Genomic DNA, 22,947 nt, shown 5'->3' with positions numbered 1-22,947 from the left:
TCCTACGGGTTTTCAATGTGTCATGATTTTGATTATAGAATGTCGGGTCACCCTATCCTTATGCCATTCCCTGTGTCGTTTTCATGTTTCTTTGTATGTGGCTTGATCTTTGAGTGTCAATAGACATGTCTGATTTATGTCTCGGTGTGTTGCAACTGTTTACTTGCACTGTTTGCAATAGTAGCAAGGATAGCAGAAGCAATGCTGTTGTGGTTGCACCCTGCAGCCTTTCTTTGATGTTTGTTTGATTGTCAACTTGTCTGCCTTTCCCTATTTCTTTCTACCTTAGTGTTTCAAATTCCATTTTTTATGGCAATGTTTTATTCTGATTGAATGAAAGTATCTCTTCGTTCATCCCTGCCCCGCTGTCAGTTTTTCCATCCCAGGATGATTGTGTGTCTTTGCCCAGAAGTTATCTTTATTCTAGATTCACTTGATTGCTTCCTTCCTCCCTCTTCCATTTCCCTCTTGCCCTCTTTATCTCTACATATCAGTCTCACTGTCCTCTTAATATAGAACAATCCTGACTAGGCAGGGTGCAATTTGGTATATTGTCTCTGTTCCATTCTGCTCTCTCCAACCTCAAAATACTATTTTCTGCACCTCTTTTTTTTTGTTTCTCTCCCAGCATTACGATAAACGCAATATTTTAAAATGACATTTGTCTGTTTATTTCAAACTACTAATTAAGACTTTCTAGGTCAGGCCGATGATGTGTCTTTGCACTAAATGTAGGCAGGAAAGTGTTAAAGTGAGATTTAGAGACATTAAACTAGTTACAAAATTCCTGCTGGATTTGTCATAATTGCAGACTTATTAACAGGGAAATTATCTCTTTGCAGCTCTTTGCTCTGAGACCGTCTTTGTCATTTTAACAGAATTATTTTTACAGCACAATTCTTGTCCCCAACTGGCATCTCATAATGAAGAAGTGTCGCAGTCTGATTGATAGATGCTATTCACTGTATCATCTGTTTCATTCCTCTTAAACCTCATTAAATTGTCCATTTGTAATGTGTCAGCTTAATGTGCTGAATGTTATCAAGGTTTTGATCACGACATTAGACCAGGCCACCCATTACCATATTTCTTATGACTGCCACCAATGTACTTATTCCTATTTTCATCTTCATTGGCATCTGGATGGGTATCTAAATAGGAAAGGTCAAGAGGGCATCTAAACAGAGCATGAGTTGGAGAGATTGTGGTGTGGGTTTCTGATCTCTGAATGCCCCTTCTCTAAGTGGAGGGCCAGGTGGATGGGATGTTTGAAATTTTGTACACTTCTTCTGATGTTTGCACTTGGCCTTCATATGGGCATTTCAGAGGTCTTCGAGATGGTTGGCACTTAGGTGCCTAGGCTCCAACTTGGGCAAACGATTCCCATGAACTGGTGACCAAATTGCATCTTTTCAAGAAGGCTTTGAGGATGCCTTATGTGGCTCAGTGGTTGGCACTGCTGCCTCACAGCACCAGGACCCTAGTTCAATTCCACTGTCAGACGACTGCCTGTTTGGAGTTTGCATGTTCTCCCTTTGTCTGCATGGGTTACATCTGGGTGTTCGAGTTTGGTCCACAGTCCAAAGGTGTCCATGTTGGGTGAATTGGTCATGCTAATTGCCCGTAGTGTCCAGGGACGTGTAGATTAGGTGGATTAACCATGGGAAATACAAGATTAGAGGATGGTTTGGGAGGGGGGGGGGGATCCAGGTAGAATGTTCTTCACAGGGTGGGTGTGGACTTGTTGGGCCAAATGGCCTCTTTCCATGCTGTAGGCATTCTCTGATTCTATGCCCCTGAAGTGTTTTCTCTGTCCTCCAAGTAACCCCTTGCCAAGGTGGAGTTTGGAGTAAAGAGCTTGTTTTGGAAGTCGTGGATATTGTCTACCCAATACAGCTGTCTGACAGCAACCTGCACCTCAATGCTAGAGATGTTATATTTGGGGCAGGCAGATGGAGACAGTAGATCAGAATGGGCAACAATCTGTCCAGCAGACAGCTCATGCCTTGCATAGGAGACACAGTGATCCTAATGTCCCTCGTTCAAGGAATAATATAGCCAGGTAGGTGTCCACGTTCACAGTGAGAGTGCTGTCATGAGGTCTTGACCATGCTCCAGACATTTCATCAGGAAATGGACTGTTGGTGTTTGCCTTCCCAATGGCTTCCTTACCAATCACGTCTTTCAACTTTGGCATTAAAATCTCCAAGGAAAATTAACTTGTCTCCCTTTGGGAGATGGGACAATGTCTAACTAAGATTGAATCAGAATCTCTGTGTGACCTCATGTGGTGCTTTTCAGATGGAGGCATGAACGCAGATGACTGATATGCACTGCTTCTGCAATCATAAAATCCCTACAGTGTGAAAGCAGGCCATTCGGCCTATCGAGTCCACACCAAACACCCCCACCCCTCCAAATACCATCCCAACTCCCTACTCTATCCCTGTAACCCTGCATATCCCATGCCTAATCCACCTAACCTGCACATCTTTGGACTGTGGGAAGAAACCAGAGCACCCGGAGAAAACCCGCGCACACATGGAGATAGTCACCTGAGGGTAGAATCAAATGCTTGATTCATTGGCGCCCCTTTCTAGGTTAGGGTGAGCTGGAAGTTGGTGAAGTGTTTGAGTTGACATTGTTCCTCAGATTTATCCTTCCAGTTGCTGTGTCTCACCACCTCCTGCCCAACTTGTCTCAATCAGTGTTTTGGTGCTGGAGTTCATGGTTGATGACAATAGTGTGACACTCCGGTCTACCTCTACTGGGGTTTTCCATTATGAAATTAGAGAACCGGAACATCAGGACCATATTGAGAGGGTGGAAGGTCCCTCTGCATGGAATCTTTTAACATGTGGCACCCATTTCACACCAACTATCACATGAACCTAGAGTGTCCAGTGGCAGGAATTGCCAAGATAATTGCAGAACAAGCTCTGCCGAATGTATAGGGACAACTGAAGAGACACATACACTACTGCTCTTAAGGTCTCCTGTATCCTGTATAAAATGCAACCTTCCACCAACTATTGTGTCCAGTTTTCATTGTTCCACTGGTACTGGCCATGCCCTTAGCCATTTGGAACCTGAGGCTCTGAATTCCCTTCCTAACCCCTGGTGCCCTCGTCTCCATGTTTCTGCTCCTTTGACCAAGTTATATGTCATCAGTTCTAATAATGCCTTATGTAGCTTGGCATCTGGATAATGCTGCTGTGAAACAGTGTGGGAATGTGACGGTAGCACTTTAAAGGCACCGTCACATTGTTTCAAATAGTTTCGTCGGATACAGACTGTATATTTTGCCTACACAGAGCTGTCCGCCAAAGCATACAATCTTCACATGCTGGATGCTGCTTGCCTCTTTTAGCCAAGTTTGCTTTATGACATAAACAACACATCAAGCACTTAACTCCTAACTTAGATTCTCGTACCTGAGATTTTCCGCACCACACTTGGCTACTCAAAAAATAATTTCTTCCAGTGGCTCTTTGTTACCTTTGATCACATTGGTTTGTTTTAATATACATTGTGGGTGTTTGTGTACCTCATGGAGATACAATCATAGTGGGTGAATTATCATAGTTTTCCACAGAAACAATATACAGTGCAATTTATTACTCTTGACGCATTCCAACTTCATGTCATACAGGATGACTAAAACAGCCAGCCTTCCAACCCCTCCTTTTCCTGTTGTGAAACTACAACATTGTTTGTCCTTTGAATAACTGCATTTAGTTAGCAGTTTGCATAACGTCGGAATATATCTTTCACCAAATAAAGCTGTCTCACACACAGTAGGGATGTGGCAGTTTGTCGAATGTTGCCTTGACACAAATCAAAATAAATCAACTTTCCATTTTTGACTAAAACAAAATCCTTGCTCTTTATGAATCACATACTTCAAAAACTGTCAGACCTGCTGGTGCAGCCTGTCATCCAACATCATATTGTACAAAGTAATTGAGCGAGATGATCTGTTTTACTGAGGGTGGTTCTATGTAGAAAATTGAACTCCCCAGCTCTAGTGTCAGGTGATTTGCTTACTTACCCTGAAAGGGCCTGGGTTTAGTATCTCATCCAAAGCATTTTCAACCGCTCAACACTCCCTCAGTACTTCAAACCTGTGATCTGCTAAGTGGAGAGGCTGAAGTACTGCATAGTGAGCTGTGGCTCTCAGTTCATTGCATGTACAAGTGTTCACACAATCTCTATCATTCTGCATGCTTCAGATGTCACTTATCAATCCAAAGGGGTCATTTTTCTGAGAGATTCTGGCAGCAAGTCTCTACAGCCTTGGCCCCATTCTACACTCCTGAGACAGAACGAATGACGCGTGAGGGAAAGTCAACTTTATATTTTATGTCATTGGATTGGAGGATTGGATCAGTAAGACTGCTGATGAGTTGGTCATTATTTTAGTACTTAAAATATGAAGTACTTTGCATTAGTGATGTAAATAAAGTTAGATTGGGCAGATTCCATGCTTGGAAAAATTGGATTGTCAGATCATTTATGTTACCACATTTGAAATAATGAAAAGTTTACTTTAGGTTATTTCAAACCTTCGAGTTCAAATGAATAGCAGCAGTTTGGAAATTAAGCATGGTGTCTGGGCTCTTTCGAAGCATTTGCTTCTTTGCTTTGAATTGTTCAAGATTAATATTATTCAGGATTAAATTTAGCAAATACATATTTGTAGTCACCTGTAAAGGTGATCATTATATGAGGCCTGTGAAAACATGGCAGATGGTGTTCAATGCAGCGATGTAAGACTCTGCTGGACATTGTGAGCACTAATAGAGGAAGACATATCACTAAAAATGGACAAAATCAAAGTACTGCAAATGCTGGATGTCTAAAATGAAACTGAAAATGCTGGAACTGATCTGCAGGTCAGACAGCATCTGTGGTGAGAAAGACAGATTGTGATGACACTGGAGCAGAATTGAAGAAAATTAGAAATGTAATAACCTTTGAGCAAGTGAAGTCAGGAAGCAGTGTGAAAGTAGAAAAGGAAAGATCTGTGTTCGGGTGGTGGGAAGGAGAGATGTAATGGTCAAAGATTTGGTGGCACAAAAACCAAAGGGAGAAAGCAAACTAAAGACGCGTCCAAGCGAGGTGTGAGTGATTGTAAAGTAGCTGTCTGAATGCAACATAAAAACCTAAAGAAAGAAATGATTAGATTCCCTACAGTGTGAAAACAGGCCCTCTGGCCCAACCAGTCCACACTGACCCTCTGAAGAGTAACCCACCCAGACCCATTTCCCTCTGACCAATACACCTAACACTAAGGGCAACCTAGCATGGCCAATTCACCTGACCTGCACATCTTTGGACTGTGGGAGGAAACTGGCGCACCCAGAGGAAAGCCACATGGACACAGGGAGATCATGCAAACTCCACACAGACAGTCATCTGAGGCTGGAATCAAACCTGGGACCCTGCTGCTGTGAGGCAGCAGTGCTAACCACTGAGCCACTGTGAGATAAAACCAAAATGAAGCCAGAGTATATAATCTAAAATTGTTAAATTTAATGTGGAGTCAGAAGGTTGTGAAATGGCGAGTGGAAGGATAAGGACTACTTGGAGTTTGCATTGGGCTTCAGTTAGGCAAAGCTCAGAGTGGGGAGAAGGTGGAGAATTAAATGATGAACACGTTTAAGGACTGAACAGAAGTTTTCCACAAAGTGGTAACTCAGTCTGCATTTAGTCTCCCCAGGGGAGTGGAGACAACAGCGAGACCAATGAACACACACACTAAATTGAAAGATTTAGAATGAAATTGCTGTTAGATTTGGAAGGAGAATTTGGGGTCTGGGAGAGAAAGAAGTAAAGGGACACATAGTCCATGTCCAGTACTTGCATAAAAAGGGAAGAAAGGGTGAAAGGTTTGATTGAGGAATGGAGTAAGGTGCCACAGAAGGAACGGTCCATTTGGAACATTGAAATGGGAGGATGAGAGAAGATGTATTTGGTGGTGGCAAGAATACTAGGGGTTGAATGCAGAGGCTGATGCGGTGGAAGATGAACACAAGGTAAGTCCTGTCAGGATGGAGGAAGAGAGGGGAAAGTAAGTAGCAGAAGTGTCACAAGGATTGGATACAGTGGAGGGCCCTACCAACTGCACTATGGGAGGGGGAGGATCCTTGGACAGCAACTTATATTGGCTGACATAGACTGTTGCATACTGTTGAGAACATATAATGGAGGCATAGAGATTGGAACAGCGTTTTTACAGGCGACAGAGTAAGGGAAACTATAACGAGGTAAAAACAATGACTGCAGATGCTGGAAACCAGATTCTGGATTAGTGGTGCTGGAAGAGCAGCCCTCCTGATGAAGGGCTTTTGCCCGAAACATCGATTTCGCTGCTCCTTGGATGCTGCCTGAACTGCTGTGCTCTTTCAGCACCACTAATCCAGAATAAGGGAAAATATAGTCAAGTTATCTGTGATCTTGTAGTAAATGTTAGTGAGTAGCCTATCTCCAGAAATAGAGACAAATATGTAGGGAGAGGAGTGAGATTGACCAAGTGAACACAAGTAAAATTGGAAACAGGGTAAACTAACATTTTCAATTCGTGGTGAGAACAGGAAGATGTTCCAATATAGTCATCAATACCAGATAAAGATGTGAGGGAGTGGGCCTGAGCAGGACTGGAATTAGGCATCAGACCAAAAACCATAGGAAATAGGAATAGGGGAAGGCCATTCAACCCCTTGAGCTTGCTCCAACATTCAACAGGATCAAGTCCACTTACCTGCATTTTCCCCAAAGCCCTTGATTCCTGACTGATCAGCCTTAAATATACTCAAGGACTCTGTCCCCACAGCTCTGTGTGGCAAACACTCAACACTCTGAAAGAAGAAATTCCTCCTCCATTTCAGTCTTAAATTGGCACCACTTAATTCTGAGATTATGCCCCCTTGTCCTTTACTGATCCTTTACCAACCTTAAGGGGCAACAGCCTCTCAGCATTTACCCTGTCAAGCCCTTTAAGAATCCTGTATGTCTTAGTGAGATCAACTCTCATTCTTCTAAACACCAGTGAGTAATTTTTCGCAAGGTTTGTGAAGGTTTGTAGCTCAGGTTGAGGTTTAGGGTGTAGGTTTGCTCGCTGAGCTGTAGGTTTGGTATCCAGACGTTTCATTACCTGGCTAGGTAATATCATCAGTGGCAACCTCCAAGTGAAGCGAAGCTGTTGTCTCCTGCTTTCTATTTATATGTTTGTCCTAGATTGGGGTTTGTGGTGATGTCATTTCCTGTTCGTTTTCTGAGGGGTTGATAGATTCCTAGAGGCCTGGGACTCCAACCACAATGCCATACACAAACACATAGATCTAGATACCATCGATCAAATAGAAAGCAGGAGACAACAGCTTCGTTTCACTTGGAGGTTGCCACTGATGTTACCTAGCCAGAAAATGAAACGTCTGGATACCAAATCTACAGCTTAGTGAGCAAACCTACACCCTAAACCAGTGAGTAATGTCCCAACCTGTTTTAATTTTTTCTCATAAAGCAGTCCCTCCATACTGAGGATCATCCAAATGAACCTTCTCTGAACTACCTCCAACAAAATAATATCTTTCCTTAAATAAGGGGACCAATACTGCTCACAGTACTCCACATGTGGTCTCACCAACACCTTGTACAGTTGCAGTAAACGTTATCTACTGTTCTACTTCAACTCCCTTGACATAAGGGCCAATGGTCCTTTAGCCTTCCTGATTATCTGCTCTCCCTGTGTGCTAGCTTTCTGTTTTTCTTCATTGTACTAAGTCTCTTGCATTTTGTGGTAAATTTATGTGTTGTGATTAAGAATTTTGCAAACAGTACAGGAATTGTCCATGTCATTGACAATGATGAAGAAAGATTCTGGATTAGTGTTGCTGGAAGAGCACAGCAGTTCAGGCAGCATCCAAGGAGCTTCGAAATCGACGTTTCGGGCAAAAGCCCTTCATCAGGAATAAAGGCAGTGAGCCTGAAGCGTGGAGAGATAAGCTAGAGGAGGGTGGGAGTGGGGAGAAAGTAGCATAGAGTACAATGGGTGAGTGGGGGAGGGGATGAAGGTGATAGGTCAGGGAGGAGAGGGTGGAGTGGATAGGTGGAAAAGGAGATAGGCAGGTAGGACAAGTCCGGACAAGTCATGGGGACAGTGCTGAGCTGGAAGTTTAGAACTAGGGTGAGGTGGGGGAAGGGAAAATGAGGAACCTAATGCGCTCTGCTAGGAGGCGCCCAGTCTCCCCAATGTAGAGGAGACCGCATCGGGAGCAACGGATACAATAGATGATATTAGTGGATGTGCAGGTAAAACTTTGATGGATGTGGAAGGCTCCTTTAGGGCCTTGGACAGAGGTGAGGGAGGAGGTGTGGGCGTAGGTTTTACAGTTCCTGCGGTGGCAGGGGAAAGTGCCAGGATGGGAGGGTGGGTTGTAGCGGGGTGTGGACCTGACCAGGTAGTCACGGAGGGAATGGTCTTTGCGGAGCTATAGACTAAGAAAATGCAAATGGATTATTCCGGAGGGCAAATTGAGTTCCCTCAGGGTAATGCAGAAGGATGAAAAGGATCTTTAAAGGTTTGGAGAAGTGGAATTCTTCACTTAAACGGTACTTGAACATGCACTTGAAATGCTTCAACTTCCAAGGCTGCAAACTAAGAGCTGGAACAAGGATTCAGACTGGATTACTACTTGTCAAAAGCATTTTGGCTAATTGCACCCCCCCTCCCCCACCACTTGCTGTTCTAAGCCTGAATAGATCAAAATGAAATGTTTAGTTGGTTTAGTGGACAGAAAATATACCCTTCAGCAATTTGATCAATAACCAGAGGTTATAGGTTATATGTTAGAAACTATTATTCAAGTAGTTCTGGCAGTACACTTGGATAAGTTCAAGGTAATTGGACGTTGATGTGTTTTTTTTATTTTGGCATTTTGGTTATATCCAAGGTTGGTGTTGAGACCTCAGATGTTTACAATTTATATAAATGGCTTAGATAGAAGTACAGAAAGTATGGTTGCTAAATTTATTGAAATAACAAAGACAGAAAAGTTGTTATCAAAAGGATCTCCGAACAAAAACTTATGGAGAGTTTAAGGGAATGGGCAAAGTTGTGGCAGGTGTAGTATAATTATGGAAAAGGTAGAATTGTCCATTTTGGCAGGAGGGATGAAAAGGATGGGTATTATCTAAATGGTGAGAAATTTCAGAACTCTGAGATGCAGAGGGATTTGGATGTCCTAAAATCCCACAAGGTTAGCATGCAGGTACTGCCAGTAATTAGGAAAGCAAGGGAAAAGAGTCCAAAAGTAGGAAGATTCTGCTTCAATTCTAAGAGGCATTGATGAGAACATATCTGGTGTACTGTGCACAGTATTGATCAAGTTATTGAGGAAGGAAGTAAATGCATTGGAGGCATTTTAGAGAAAGTTGACCAGACTGGGACCTGGAATGGGTGGTTTCTCTGTTGAGCATAGAGTGGACAGGTTAGGTTTGTGTCCATTTGTGTTTAGAAGGCTAAGAGGTGACTGGATTGAAATTTATAAGATTCTGAGGGATACAGGTAGAGTAGATGTGGAAAGAATGCCTTCACTTTTGGGAGAATCTAGAACTAGGGTACACTGTTTAAAAATTAGGGGTGGCCCATTTAAAACCAAGATGAGCTCAATATTTTTCTCTCAGAATCTCACATACCTTTGGAACTCTCTTCCTGAAAAGGTGGTGGAAGCAGAGTCCTTGAATATTTTTAAGGCAAAGGTAGATAGATTCTTGTTAAGCAAGGGTTGTATCATCGATGGTCACAGGTGAGGTGCTGGAAGACTGGAGGTTGGCTATCATGGTGCCACTGTTTAAGGAGGGTGGTAAGGACGAGACAGGGAACTATAGACCAGTGAGCCTGATGTCGGTGGTGGGCATGTTGTTGGAGGGAATCCTGAGGGACATGATGTACATGTATTTAGAAAGGCAATATGGTTTTTGCATGGGAAATCATGTCTCACAAACTGAGTTTTTGAAGAAGTAACAAAGAGGATTGATGAGGGCATAGCAGGTGATGTGATCGATATGGACTTCAGTAAGGCGTTCGACAAGATTCCCCATGGGAGACTGGTGAGCAAGGTTAGATCTGACGGAATACAGGGAGAACTAGAGGGTGGCATGTGTATGGAATCAGCTGCCAGAGGAAGTGGTGGAGACTGGTACAATTGCAACATTTAAAAGGCATTTGGATGGGCATATGAATAGGAAGGTTTTGGAGGGGTATGGGCTGGGTGCTGGCTGGTGGGACTAGATTGGATTGTGATATCTGGTCGGTATGGACGGGTTGGACCGAAGGCTCTGTTTCCGTGCTGGACATCTCTATGACTCTATGATACAATCGGGGTAGACGGAAATGCAGATGTGAGGTTACAAACCGATTAGTCATAATCTTATTGACGGGCGAAGTAGGCTTATGGAGGCTTGATAGCCTACTCCTCTTATGAAGAAGGGATTATGCCCGAAACGCCGATTCTCCTGCTCCTTGGATGCTGCCTGACTTGCTGCACTTTTCCAGCAACACATTTTTCATCGACTCCTCTTAATTCACATATATTTGTCTGAGTGTTGGTTCAGCTCAATTGGTTGGATGGGTTGGTTTGCAAATCAGTGTGATGTCAACAGCTTGGGTTCAAATCCCATCACCAACCGAGGTTATTATGAAAGACTCTCCTCTCAACCTCTCCCTCGGCTCAGGGGTGGTGGCCCTCAGGTTAAATTACCACCATTCTTCTCTCTGAAAACAAAACATGCTGTAAATCATGGTGGGCCAGGCAGCATCCATGGAGAGACAGCAAGCTAATGTTTGGAGACTAAATGACTCTTCATCAGACCATCTACACTCTCTCTCTCTCCATGGATGCTACCTGACCCCTTTTACAGCATTTGTAGTTTTCAGTACAGATTCCAGAATTTTCAGTAATTTACTCCTACCAGCACCCACACCCCCCACCTCTCTCTCTAATGAGAAGGCAGTCCTATGGTCTGGCTAGACTGTGGTGGCTCCCACACATAGATATGTTTGAATTCAAAATCACTGACAAAGGATTGAGAACAGAAACGAGCATAAATTTGCTTACTCAGAATTGTCAAGATCTGAAATACTTCACTTGAAAAATTGGGGGAACCTAAATTGTTTTAAATAGGAGTTCAATTGGTAATTGACGATGAGGGACGTATAGAATTACAGACACCTCAAAATGGAATTTGGAACTAAGCACAGCTGCTCTTTTGAGACACAATTGGGCAAAACAGACCTTTTTCTATTCTGTATGAATATGTTATGGGATATATTTACACTTTTCTATCAGCCCCCAGAAAAGCACATTTTACTTATTTTCTGCATGCTCTTTGAAGTACTTAGTAATTGCAACAGAAATATATATGGAGAGAAGGAAAGAATTGGCACAGGCAGAGGTAACTTCTGTGCTGTGAGATTTTGTGCTTTCAATAACGACAGATTTCCATGCTCTTTCTCTTGGGCATCTACCCTGTTCCAGGATTCAAATCCAACAAGATGAAGATATAATAATAATAATTTCCATTACATGTGTTTCCCCTCCACACCAACCACCGTTGCAGTTTTTATTAGCCTGTATGGTTTCCCAGTAGATATGAAACTGGTATCTTACTTCCTTATTCCTGTATTATTATCTGAGTTACTAATAATGTTGGCAATATGAGGCAGATAACGAACGCCTCTGATGTTTTAATAAAAAAATACGTAATGCACAATCAGCAGTTCCATCTGCCACGTCTCTCTTTGGAGAACTCTCCAGCCAATCAGCTGCAGGCCTATATTTTCTTTTAAATGAACTTTTAACTGTGCCTATCTTTTCTAAAATCAAACAGGATACCGGACAGTGAACTGTTATCACTCTGCTTTGTAATGCAAATCCAAGACTGGGTAAAACCACATCTCTTGTGGCACAGTGGCTCAGTGGTTAGCCCTGCTGCCTCACAGCATCATGGACTTAGGTTTGATTGTACCCTCAAGTGACTGTCGTATGGAGTTTGAACATTCTTCCTGTGTCCATGTGAGTTTCCTCTGGATGCTCTAGTTTCCTCCCACAGTCCAAAGATGTGCAGATTAAGAGGATTGGCCCCTGCTAAATTGCCCTTATAGTGTCCAGGGGATGTATAGGTTAGGAGGGTTAGCCATGCGAAATGTAGGGTTGCAGGGAACGGATGGGTCTGGGTGGGATGCTATTTTGGGGGTCAGTTTGGACTCAATGGGCTGAATGGCCTGCTTCCACACTGTAGGGAATCTATGATTCTTGTTGTTTTATACATGACACTGTGAAGGATAGTGTCTGAGCTCTGCTTCACTTGCCTTGCGCATGAAGTGTGGGAGGTGATACTGGTTATAGCTTATGATCAGGGAGAAAGTGAGGACTGCAGATGTTGGAGATCCTGAACAAGGGCTCATGCCTGAAACGTCGATTCTCCTGCTCCTTGGATGCTGCCTGACCTGCTGCGCTTTTACAGCAACACATTTTCAGCTATAGCTTATGATCACCCAGATGCTAATTGTGTTCCAACTATGGCCTAACATGGGTTTAAACATGTAAACTCTATTGTCAAAATAGAAGATACCAGAAATACTCAGCAGGACTGGCAGCATGTGTGGAGAGAAAAACAAAGTTAACAATTCAGGTCTGTGTCCTATCATTGTAACTCTCTTAATTGTGTGCTAAACATGCATGATTTGCTCCTGTTACACTTTCCTTAGAAGCCGACATCTTTTAAATGAAAGAAATCCCCGTAGAGCTGACGCAAACCAGGGGACAAAATTACATTCTTTAGAAATGTTACTGTAACAAAGCGACTAAAAGGAACATCACTCAAATATTACTTAACAAAGAAAGGATACTTCCCACAGAGGTAAATTTCACTTGAGATCAACATAACAGTGATATGCCAGACATTGTTACAAACACTTATATTATTTTCTACACAAATAAGTGACCGCATGCAATGTAGCCTCTGCTTTGTAGGATACCAATCATTTCATTCCTTGAGTAACATTCACCAAGAGACATGTTCCATTCTTGGTGCCCTGACCAATATTATTTCTTCAGCTAACATCCATGAAATACATTATCTGCTCATCATATGTTTTGTGGGTTCTTGCTTTGCACAAGTTGGCTACTATATTTCCTGCATTATAGTAATGATTATGACTTCAAAAGTATCTTATTTTTCTGCAATTTGTTTTTGGAGAATCCTAGGGTTATGGATAGAGCTATATAGGAAGACAGGCGGTAAAGTGCGTAACACCTGCTGCCATTGCATGGAAAGGGGCATTGAGGAGCTAACCAGGGTGTTGTGGAGGGAGAGGTCCCTTCAGAATACTGATTAGGGAAGAGAAGATGTATTTGGTTCTTACATTATGCTGGAAGTGATGGAAATAACCGGGGATGAGCTGTTGAATACAGAGGGTGGTGGGATGGAAAGTGAGGACAGGGGAAACACTATCAACATTCTCGTATGGGGGAGTGGTGTGAGAGCATCCCTGGGAAATCAGTCAGACATAAAGGTCCCTATAATCACAGAGTGTTTTGGAGGGAGGGGGAGTCCTCAGTTGAGAGTAAAGGAAGTCATGTTGAAAGCACCATTGTGGAAGGTTGCATTATCAGAATAGATATGACGGAGACAGAAACTGGGAAAATGGCTGATGCCCTTGCAAAAAACTGGGTGTAAGGAAGCATGGTCAAGGTAGTTATGGGTGTCAGTATGTTAGTAAGGAATATCAGTAGACAGCCTGTCCACAGACAGGAAGGCAGAGATTAAGGAAGCAATGTGAGGAGACAGACCACGTGAAAGTCATAAAATGTTGAAATTGGAAGCAACATTTATTAATTGTTACCATTCTGGAGGTATGGTCGAAGGATCGCTGTTTCCCTTTGCTTTGTGTTGAGTATTAAAAAAAAAAGAATCACCTGTGATATGAGCAAACTGGAACAAAGTAATCTCTTCATCTTTCACTTTCATAAAATTCTTCTACCATGACTGTTCATTGTTATTAGATTATCAGCATTGGATTTTGGCAAAAAAACCTGCTCAAGTTTAGGAAGGGTGAAAATGTTGAATGTATCGGAGTAATCAACATTCAAGAAGTTAAAAATCACACAACACCAGGTCATAGTCCAACAGGTTTAATTGGAAGCACACTAGCTTTCGGAGCGATGCTCCTTCATCAGGTGATAGTGGAGGGCTCGATCGTAACACATCATAACATTCAAGAAGCTTGACACTATCCAGGTCAAAACAGCCCACTTGATAGACAATAGTTGTACTCTCTCCCTGTACCACTGATGCTCACTAGCAGCAATGTGTACCATATTCTGCATAAGTTCATCACGCTTCCTCAGATGACACATTCCAAATCCATAACATCTAGAAGGACAAGAGCAGCAGATATATGAAAATACCACCCTCTGCAAGATCCCCTCCAAGCCACTCGTCATCATGACTTGGCAATATATCACTGTTCCTTCAGTATCGCTGGGCCAAAATCCTGGAAATCAACAACCATCCCCCTATAAAATTCTGCGTTTATGGATTGTAGTGGTTCAAGAGGGGCTCACCACCATCTACGCAAGGGAAGTAGGGTGGTCACTAAATGGCAGCTCAGCCAGCAACGCCCATATTCCATGAATAAGTAAAACAAAAAAATTGATGCCATTATTTTTGTGTCATGCAATGATACACAAGTGTAAGGTTTCATTTGCAAGGATCGGGGAAGCAGTGAGTGCACTAGGTTGGTGGATAACATATGCATGTAGCAAACCTAAGTGGGGCTGAGGAAATGATTAGACTTAAGAAACTGATTCCAGAAGATTGTACTAAAGAGTTGTATTGTTTATGCCTGTGACGTAGCTGAATTAATTGCAAATGCGCACACAAGGAACTGGCTAACATCTGGTGTTCATCAGTCCATTTGTCCAATACACCACAGTAACCTCAGTTATGTTCTTCCTTTGTCAATTTGAGAATGCATGATAGAGACTCGATGTGCTTGCCTCAGGGAGAAAGAACAGGACATTCATACTTATTCCAATGTCTTTGTATTTTGTATGGCTTTGAAAAACCAAAGTAAACTGAAGCTAAAATACTATCTTAGTGCAGGTAGTGCTAACATTAAAGAGACATAGAGCAAGTCTGATTTTTTTTTAATTCATTCATGGGATGTGGACATTGGCAGCTAGGGCAGCATTTATTGCCCATCCTCAAATGCCTAGAGTCAACCACATTGCTGTGGGACTGGAATCACGTGTAGGCCAGGCCAGGTAGTGATGGCAGTTTCCTTCCCTAAATGAACCAGATGGGTTTTTTTCCTGACAATCAACAATAGATTCACCAGACCCGAAACGTTAACTCTGATTTCTCTTCACAGATGTTGCCAGACCTGCTGAGCTTTTCCAGCAACTTCTGTTTTTATGAATTCGCAGTCGTTATTGGACTCTTAATTTCAGATTTCTATTATATTCAGATTCCACCATCTGCCATGACAGGATTCAGACCTGCTCCCCCCACCCCCCAGACCATTACTCAGGTCTCTGGATTAACAGTTCAGCTACAGTGCCACTAGGCATCGCCTCCCCTAAAACTGCACAAAGGTTGGATTCTAAAATATGACAATTATAAATGGAAGGAAGATTGGGTAGATAAGAGTAGTTTCACCATTCACCTGTCCTGGGAAAATATCAGGGAGAATAGAAAACTATACTCGGCCTTGCTTTTAACATAGGTATGAGACAACCTTTTGCAGCTCAAGTTATTAGTGTTCACTGCCTACTTAAAAGGAGCCTGTTATCATGAAGGCACAAAGCCTGAAGTTGAAAGCAAATTTTTTTATATTGCACAAGAACTGTTCTCTTGCCACTGGGTCAAAGCATTGGTGTCATAGTCTGGTGGAACTCTCTTGCCTAACAATCTGCCTGGTAACTGTCTAAGTGAACCTGGTGAGTTTTTAATTTTAGGTTGCCACTGGTTGTGTGTCATTGTCTGTTTCTATTAAGGTGATGTGCAACCAATGTAATAGATGTTAAAACACGTGATGGTGATACAGAGGGAAAATGATTAATGCTGACTAAGGGATGCTGCTTAATTGGATTGCTGGCCGTGAGCTCAGAAGATACACATACTCAACAATTATATCAATTTTCACACCCTCACAGACTCTTTCCATGGGGGAGCAAGTTACTACCGAAGGGTGAGCACTACATGAACATCTGGCAGGGAGACTTCCCACACCACAACACAGCAGATGATGGTTTTTCCAAGACTGCCCCTGTAAGTGCCAGTCAGTTTGTTGCAAATTAATCCATCTCCAAGTGGAATTACTCCAAGTGAGTGAAGGCATGTGCTGTCTAATAGGAAATGCTTGCTGTATCAAAACCATTAATAAATGCAACACAAAGGTGACAATCTATATTTTTTCCTACTTTTGCTTTGTTTACAGTGCTGTTTCTCTGTTCCTCTGTTTTGTTTCATCAGCTTTCTTTCTTTTTCATGAACTGATTTTGCTCCTTCCTGTGTAATCATTTGCTTCTTGGTTTCTTTTTCCAGATGATGTGGTGGGTGGCAAGCTGTTTATAAAAAAAAGAGGCTCAGCAACTGCGTCCTGGGTGGTCATTGTGGGGATAATGAGTCCTACAGCAGCAGCTTTTGTCAGCATCCACCTTTCTCAAACACATAATGTTCTCACCTGCTACTCATTCCCCTTGTGCCCCGTTATCACTTCACCTTCCTACTATCTTCTACTCCCATTATCTCTTTCCCTTCAAACTATCTAGCCAGGCCTTGTGCCCTAACATGCCACCTTCTTCCACAGTCATTCTTCCCTCTGTCCTCCATAACCCAACCCTATAATGGTGGATGGTGAATGGCAAGATAGGGCCCAGGCCTTGGAGCCGACATGGACTTTAGCCGCACCCACCTTTCTGCCTAGCCCCTGATAAACTTTGACTCTATTATCAATGAAGAAACTATCTACCTCTGCCTCAAAAGTACTCAGCCTCTTTGCTGCCCCTGCTCTCTGGGGAACACAATTCCATGACTCTATGACACCATACTCCCCTGCCATCAACCTGATATTCTTCAGCGGTGTTTGCCTCGTCCTGTCTCTCAATCTGTTTCTGTCACAGGTTTTGCTTGTCTTAAATATTTAACCAGCACTTTTTTTTCAATAGCATATGGAAATTGCCTCTGATCTCTCTCTCTATCTCTCTTTCATGAGCCGAATACACTGACTAAAAAAGTCTGCAGAAGACATAATCAAACTACAAGGTTCGAATCAGAATGGTCTCAATTTCATTCTCGTGCAGACATTAAAAAACACAAAAGAGAATTGAATGAATAAATTTAATTACATTACTTTTGAAATATATACTGTTCCCCATACATTTGAATTCGTAATTTAAACATTGCAAATTTCAGTTGTTGAAGGAAAGTTATATGACATGCAATTTCAGAAAGTCTTGAGTGGCCTGATTACAAAATTTTCTGATTGCTTGGGTACCCCTTACAATCAAGGCACTATAATGATATGTTATAGTCAGCTTGCTAATTCTGTCCATGCCTGTGCGGGAAGACCGAAGAGTTGGGCAATGTAGCATGTGAGATATTTATCATTTCTGCTTGATGATAAATATGCATTTCATCCAGGAATCTAGAGGAATGTCATCTGGGAAGTGTACAGACCCATAGTGAATCCTACAGTATTTTCCATTCGTTTACATTGCTGATCGGAAGGTCTTGAAGATTCTGTTGCAGGCATGTAATTCTCCCTGTCAGGTTTTCCTCCATGATTTCTGTTGAAGTGTCTGTTTACATCCAAATGCAACAGAGGGGGAAAAAAAGCCCTGATGTAAGTTAGCAAGTCTTTGGCAGTGGGAGTGCTCAAGGAAAGATATTTACCAAATAACAATTATTAAAAACATTATTCATGGGGGATCCAAGGTGCAGATTCTCTTAAGTTAAAGTCAGAGTGCAATTGAATATGGTTTCTCATGTAGCAGTTTCGCAGTCACAGAGTCATATGTCATGGAAACAAACCTTTCAGTCCAACCAGTCCATGTTGACTACTGTCCAAAACTAAACTAGGCCATCCTGCCTGTGCTTGGCCCATATCCCTCTAAACCTTTTTATTCATATGCTTATCCAAATGTTTTTTCAACATTGCAATTGTACCTGCATCCCCCATCTCCTCTGGAAGTTCATTCCACACTCGAGCCACTTTGTAAAAAAAAAAAAAATTGCCCCCATATCTTTTTTAACTCTTTCTCCTCTCACCTTAAAAATGTCGCTTGTCTTGATATCCCCCAACCATTGTAAAAACACCTGACATTCACCTTATCTGTAACCCTCATGATTTTATAAACCTCTATAAAGTCACCCCTCAACCTCCTACATTCCAGTGGAAAAGGTCCCAGCCCATCCTTCCACTCCTTTATAAGTCAAGCCCTCCTTTTCTAACAATGTCTTAGTAAATCTCTTCTGAATCCTCTCCAGCTTAATAATATCCTTCTTGTAATAGGGTGACCAGAACTGGACAAAGTACTCCAGAACAGGCCTCACCAACGTCCTGTACAACGTCAACATGACCTCCCAACTCCTATACTCAAAGATCTGAGCAATGAAGGCCTTCTTAACCACCCTGTCCATACGTGACACTACTCAGAGCCCTACTTTTAATTGTATAAGTTCTGCCCTTTTTTGTTTTACCAAAATGCAGTACCTCACATTTACCAATTTAAACTGCATTTGTCACTCCTCAGCCCATTGAGCCAATCGATTAAGATCTCTTTGTAATCTTAGATAAGCTTCTTTACTGTCCACCAATTTTGTATCATTGCAAACTTACTTACCATCCCTTCTATATTCTCATCTAAATCATTTATGTAAATGACAGACAAAAGAGGACCGAGCACCGATCCCCATGGAACACAGCTATTCACAGGCTTCCAGTCCAAAAAAGAACCCTCCACCTCCAATCTCTGACTTCTGTTAAGAAAATTATGTATCCAGTTTTCAAGCTCAGTCCTTTCTTGCTGTTTAAAAAGTACAGTGTGGAAATAAGGCATTTTCTGACAGAGGAGGATGGTCATTCCAAGTTTATGAAGCAAATTTGTCTACAGAGCATCAACTGAATCAGTGTGTGGCTTTGGTCAGGGCTGAGAAGAAAATGCAGAAGTAGGTCAGCTATTCAGGATTTTGTCATATTACCATTTTTAACATTTATTCACTTTTCATATTTATGGAAATATTTAGGGGTTTTGTAATTGAAGACTTGAGGTATTTTTGACAATGAGAGGAATAAATGTGAGGTGTTGGAGCTGCACTGTGGCTCCTGATACATTGAAATGTCGTGTTTATTTATACTTATTTTTAGTTCAGCAGTGTTAATGTATTCTGATAAATATTTGCATAGGGCTTTGAGATGTTTTGTGTTGCACTGAATTAGTATTAGAGGAGAACATACCATATTGTTGCTGAGGCCTCCAACTACATTTAACCATATGTTCCCCCTCGCCTCCAAATTTCACAGGTCACGGCCTTTCCTTCCAATGGTTACGGTCTCTTCAATATGGTTGGGAACGCCTGGGAATGGACGTCTGATTGGTGGGATATACACCACACAACTGATGACCTAGACAATCCTGTAAGTATCTCAGTCACTCGGCTGTGACTGTGAAGGGATGGCCCATGTCTTATGTGCATCACACGGTTGGTTCTCTGAGCTTATGCTGCTGTTAAGTGGCTACATGTCACAAAATTGTCACCTATCTCCTGTGGTTTTTTGACCGTTGGCCATCGGAACAGAAACTGAGCTCACAACTTTTCAATCTGTGTGGTGAATGGTTGGCTTTCCCTCTCAGTGCTGTAGACACTGGAGAAATTGGAATCTGGACATGACCACAACTAACAATTGTGGGGATATACAACTTGTGATAGGCCTTGATGGGATGTGATTTGTAAATAAGTATCTGATGCTGCTAGAATTGAAGATTTGCGTGAGAGCCTTTTTTTTTTAACTTTCCTTAATTTGAAACCAAAATGTCTTTCCATTGGTTTATTGAAACTGTACAAAAAGGTTTTTTGCTGTTTTTTTCAGAGGAGGCTATGATTTTATGGCCGAATGATATAACTCGCCTGCCTATGGTTTATGGCTTGGAAACCAAAATTGAGACTTTAATTAGCCTGATTGGGTTTGCTGCATTATCTTCCAGTAGAGGTCAGTCAAGAATCCAGGGCACCAAGAACAATCATTGTGCCCCTCTTAGTGCAAATGGAATTGCCCAACTCAATATGGACCATGTGAAGCAAAAAAACATAGAATCCCAGCAGTGTGGAAGCAGACCATTCAGCCCTTCAAGTTCACATCAACCCTTCGAAGGTCATCCCATTCCTGCTTTTCCCATGACTATTTCATTTAGCCTGCACATCCCTGTACACTATGGATAAGTTAGTATGGGCCAATCCATCTAACCTACACATCTTTGGACTGTGAGAGGAAATCCACATAGACACTTGGGAGAACGAGCAAACTCCACAGTCGCATGGGGATGGAATCAAACCCGGGTCCCTGGTGCTATGAGGCACCAGTGCTAACCACTGAGCCACCTTGCCACCCCTTTAGTTTGCTTAGCTTGTTTGTTCTTTCATGTTTTCACTGACACCACTCTTACTTGCACGGTCCTCATGTGTTAGGTTGTCATGAGGTTTGGGATTCTGGATTTTGTCCTACGCACCTGAAAGACTGATTCCTGAGAATTTAATGTCTCCCATCCTAGTCTGCTGCATCTAGATCTCTGCCTTATCTAAGAAAGAGTGCAGCTCTTAGAATTTCAGCAAGATTTCATTCACACATTATTGCAGACAATGCTGATCTCTGCCCTGCAGTTCTTGTACAGGTTATTCCAATCTCTTTTTAGAATCTCATTAGCATGTGACTACTGATGTCAGTGTTGCTGCATCCTGCACATTATCATGTCATTAACATACGCATTCTCATTGTACTACAGGTTCTATACCACACTTATCACTGAGTCATGAAGACAGATTTTCTTTTATGTTGCGTCAAAACATTGAAATACATGCTTAGCGGATTTGGCCTTACTTTGAAATGAAAACCACAGCAATAATTTTATTGCATTTTGATTTTATTTGAGACTCTTTTGTCTAATGCATTGTTATATCTAGGAGAACCTAACAGGAACAATTCTGTGGTAGCGTGGGTGATATAAAAGCACAATTTAAAGCATTTCTGGAACACAAATTTGAGAAGGCGTTTGGATTAAGTGGCATTAGTTTAGTAAGTCACTACTTTAATGCAGTGGCAGTTTTATTTACAAGTGTTACCTATTTGAAAGCTTTATGAAGAAACATTTCAGACTGTGGCAGTGCAGGTTGAATAATCTCACCAGACACATAAAGCCTCAAACAATTCCTTTGCAAATCTATCCAATGTGTTATATTTGCACAACAAAGTGTGATGTAACCAGCTCCACAGTTGCTGTCTGCTGGGACCAGGTGAATGTTGTTCATGCATTTTATATACTCTCAGCATTGAAAAAAACCAAGGGGGTGGGCAATGCCTCACCACGCTGTTCTTTGCAATTTGCAAAGTGGAATTACTGATCACCTCGGTAAGATAGAGTCAGAGAGATGTACAGCACTGAAACAAACCCTTCGGTCTAACTTGTCCATGCCAACCAGATATCCCAACCCAATCTTGTCCCACCTTCCAGCACCCAGCCCATGTCCCTCCGAACCATTCCTATTCATATGCCCATTCAGATGCCTTTTAAATGGTGCAATTGTACTAGCCTCCATCACTTCCTCTGGCAGCTCATTTCACACAAGCACTATCCTCTGTGTGCAAAGTTGCCTCTTAAGTCTCTTTTATATCTTTCTCCTCTCACCCTAAACTTATGCTGTCTAGTTCTGGACTCCCCCGCCCCACAGAAAATACCTTGTCTACTTACCCTATCCATGCCCCTCATAATTTTATAAACCTCAATAAGGTCGCCCCTCAGCCTCTGATGCTCCAGGAAAAACAGCCCCAGCCTATTCGGCTGCTCCCTATAGCTCAAACCCTCCAACCCTGGTAACATCCTTGTAAAGCTTTTCTGAACCCTTTCAAGTTTCACAACAAAATTCCGATAGGACGGAGACCAGAATTGCACGCAATATTCCAACAGTGGCCTAACCAATGTCCTGTACAGTTGCAACATGACCTCCCAAATCCTGTACTCAGTACTCTGACCTATAAAGAAAAGCATACCAAACGCCTTCTTCACTATCCCATCTACCTGCGACTCCACTTTCAAGGAGCTATGAAAACCTGCACTCCAAGGTCTCTTTGTTCAGCAACACTCCCTAGGACCTTACCATTAAGTGTATAAGTCCTGCTCAGACTTGCTTTCCCAAAATGCACCACCTTGCATTTGTCTAAATTAAACTTCTGATTATAGAATTGCTAGATTGTAGAAGCAGGCCATTCAGTCCATTGAGTCCACAACAACCCTCCAAAGAGCATCCCACCCCTCGACCCTATATTTCCCATGGCTAATAAGACCATAAGACATAGGAGCGGAAGTAAGGCCATTTGGCTCATCGAGTCCATCTGCCATTCAATCATGGCTGATGGGCATTTCAACTCCACTTACCCGCATTCTCCCCGCAGCCCTTAATTCCTTGTGACATCAAGAATTTATCAATTTCTGCCTTCAAGACATTTAGCATCCCAGCCTCCACTGCACTCTGTGGCAATGAATTCCACAGGCCCACCACTCTCTGGCTGAAGAAATGTCTCCGCATTTCTGTTCTGAATTTACCCCCTCTAATTCTAAGGCTGTGTCCACGGGTACTAGTCTCCTCGCCTAACGGAAACAAATT

At 42.3% G+C, this 22,947-nt stretch overlaps 1 protein-coding gene across 3 annotated transcripts in view; it reads left to right on the top strand.

Annotated features, from left to right (window-relative positions):
- The window catches only part of sumf1 (sulfatase modifying factor 1), a 163,497-nt gene that overhangs the window by 78,204 nt on the left and 62,346 nt on the right, over positions 1 to 22,947 (top strand). For all 3 annotated transcript variants that reach the window (XM_043708556.1, XM_043708554.1, XM_043708555.1), the window contains 2 exons: positions 16,224 to 16,338; positions 19,595 to 19,708. In XM_043708556.1, coding sequence (XP_043564491.1) covers positions 16,224 to 16,338; positions 19,595 to 19,708 — 229 coding nt within the window. The remainder of the gene's footprint in view (positions 1 to 16,223; positions 16,339 to 19,594; positions 19,709 to 22,947) is intronic.

Source organism: Chiloscyllium plagiosum, chromosome 18 (assembly GCF_004010195.1).
Source record: "Chiloscyllium plagiosum isolate BGI_BamShark_2017 chromosome 18, ASM401019v2, whole genome shotgun sequence".
NCBI lineage: Eukaryota > Metazoa > Chordata > Chondrichthyes > Orectolobiformes > Hemiscylliidae > Chiloscyllium > Chiloscyllium plagiosum.
The sequence above is the reverse complement of the archived record's forward strand: the minus strand, read 5'-3'. Positions and strand labels throughout refer to the sequence as shown.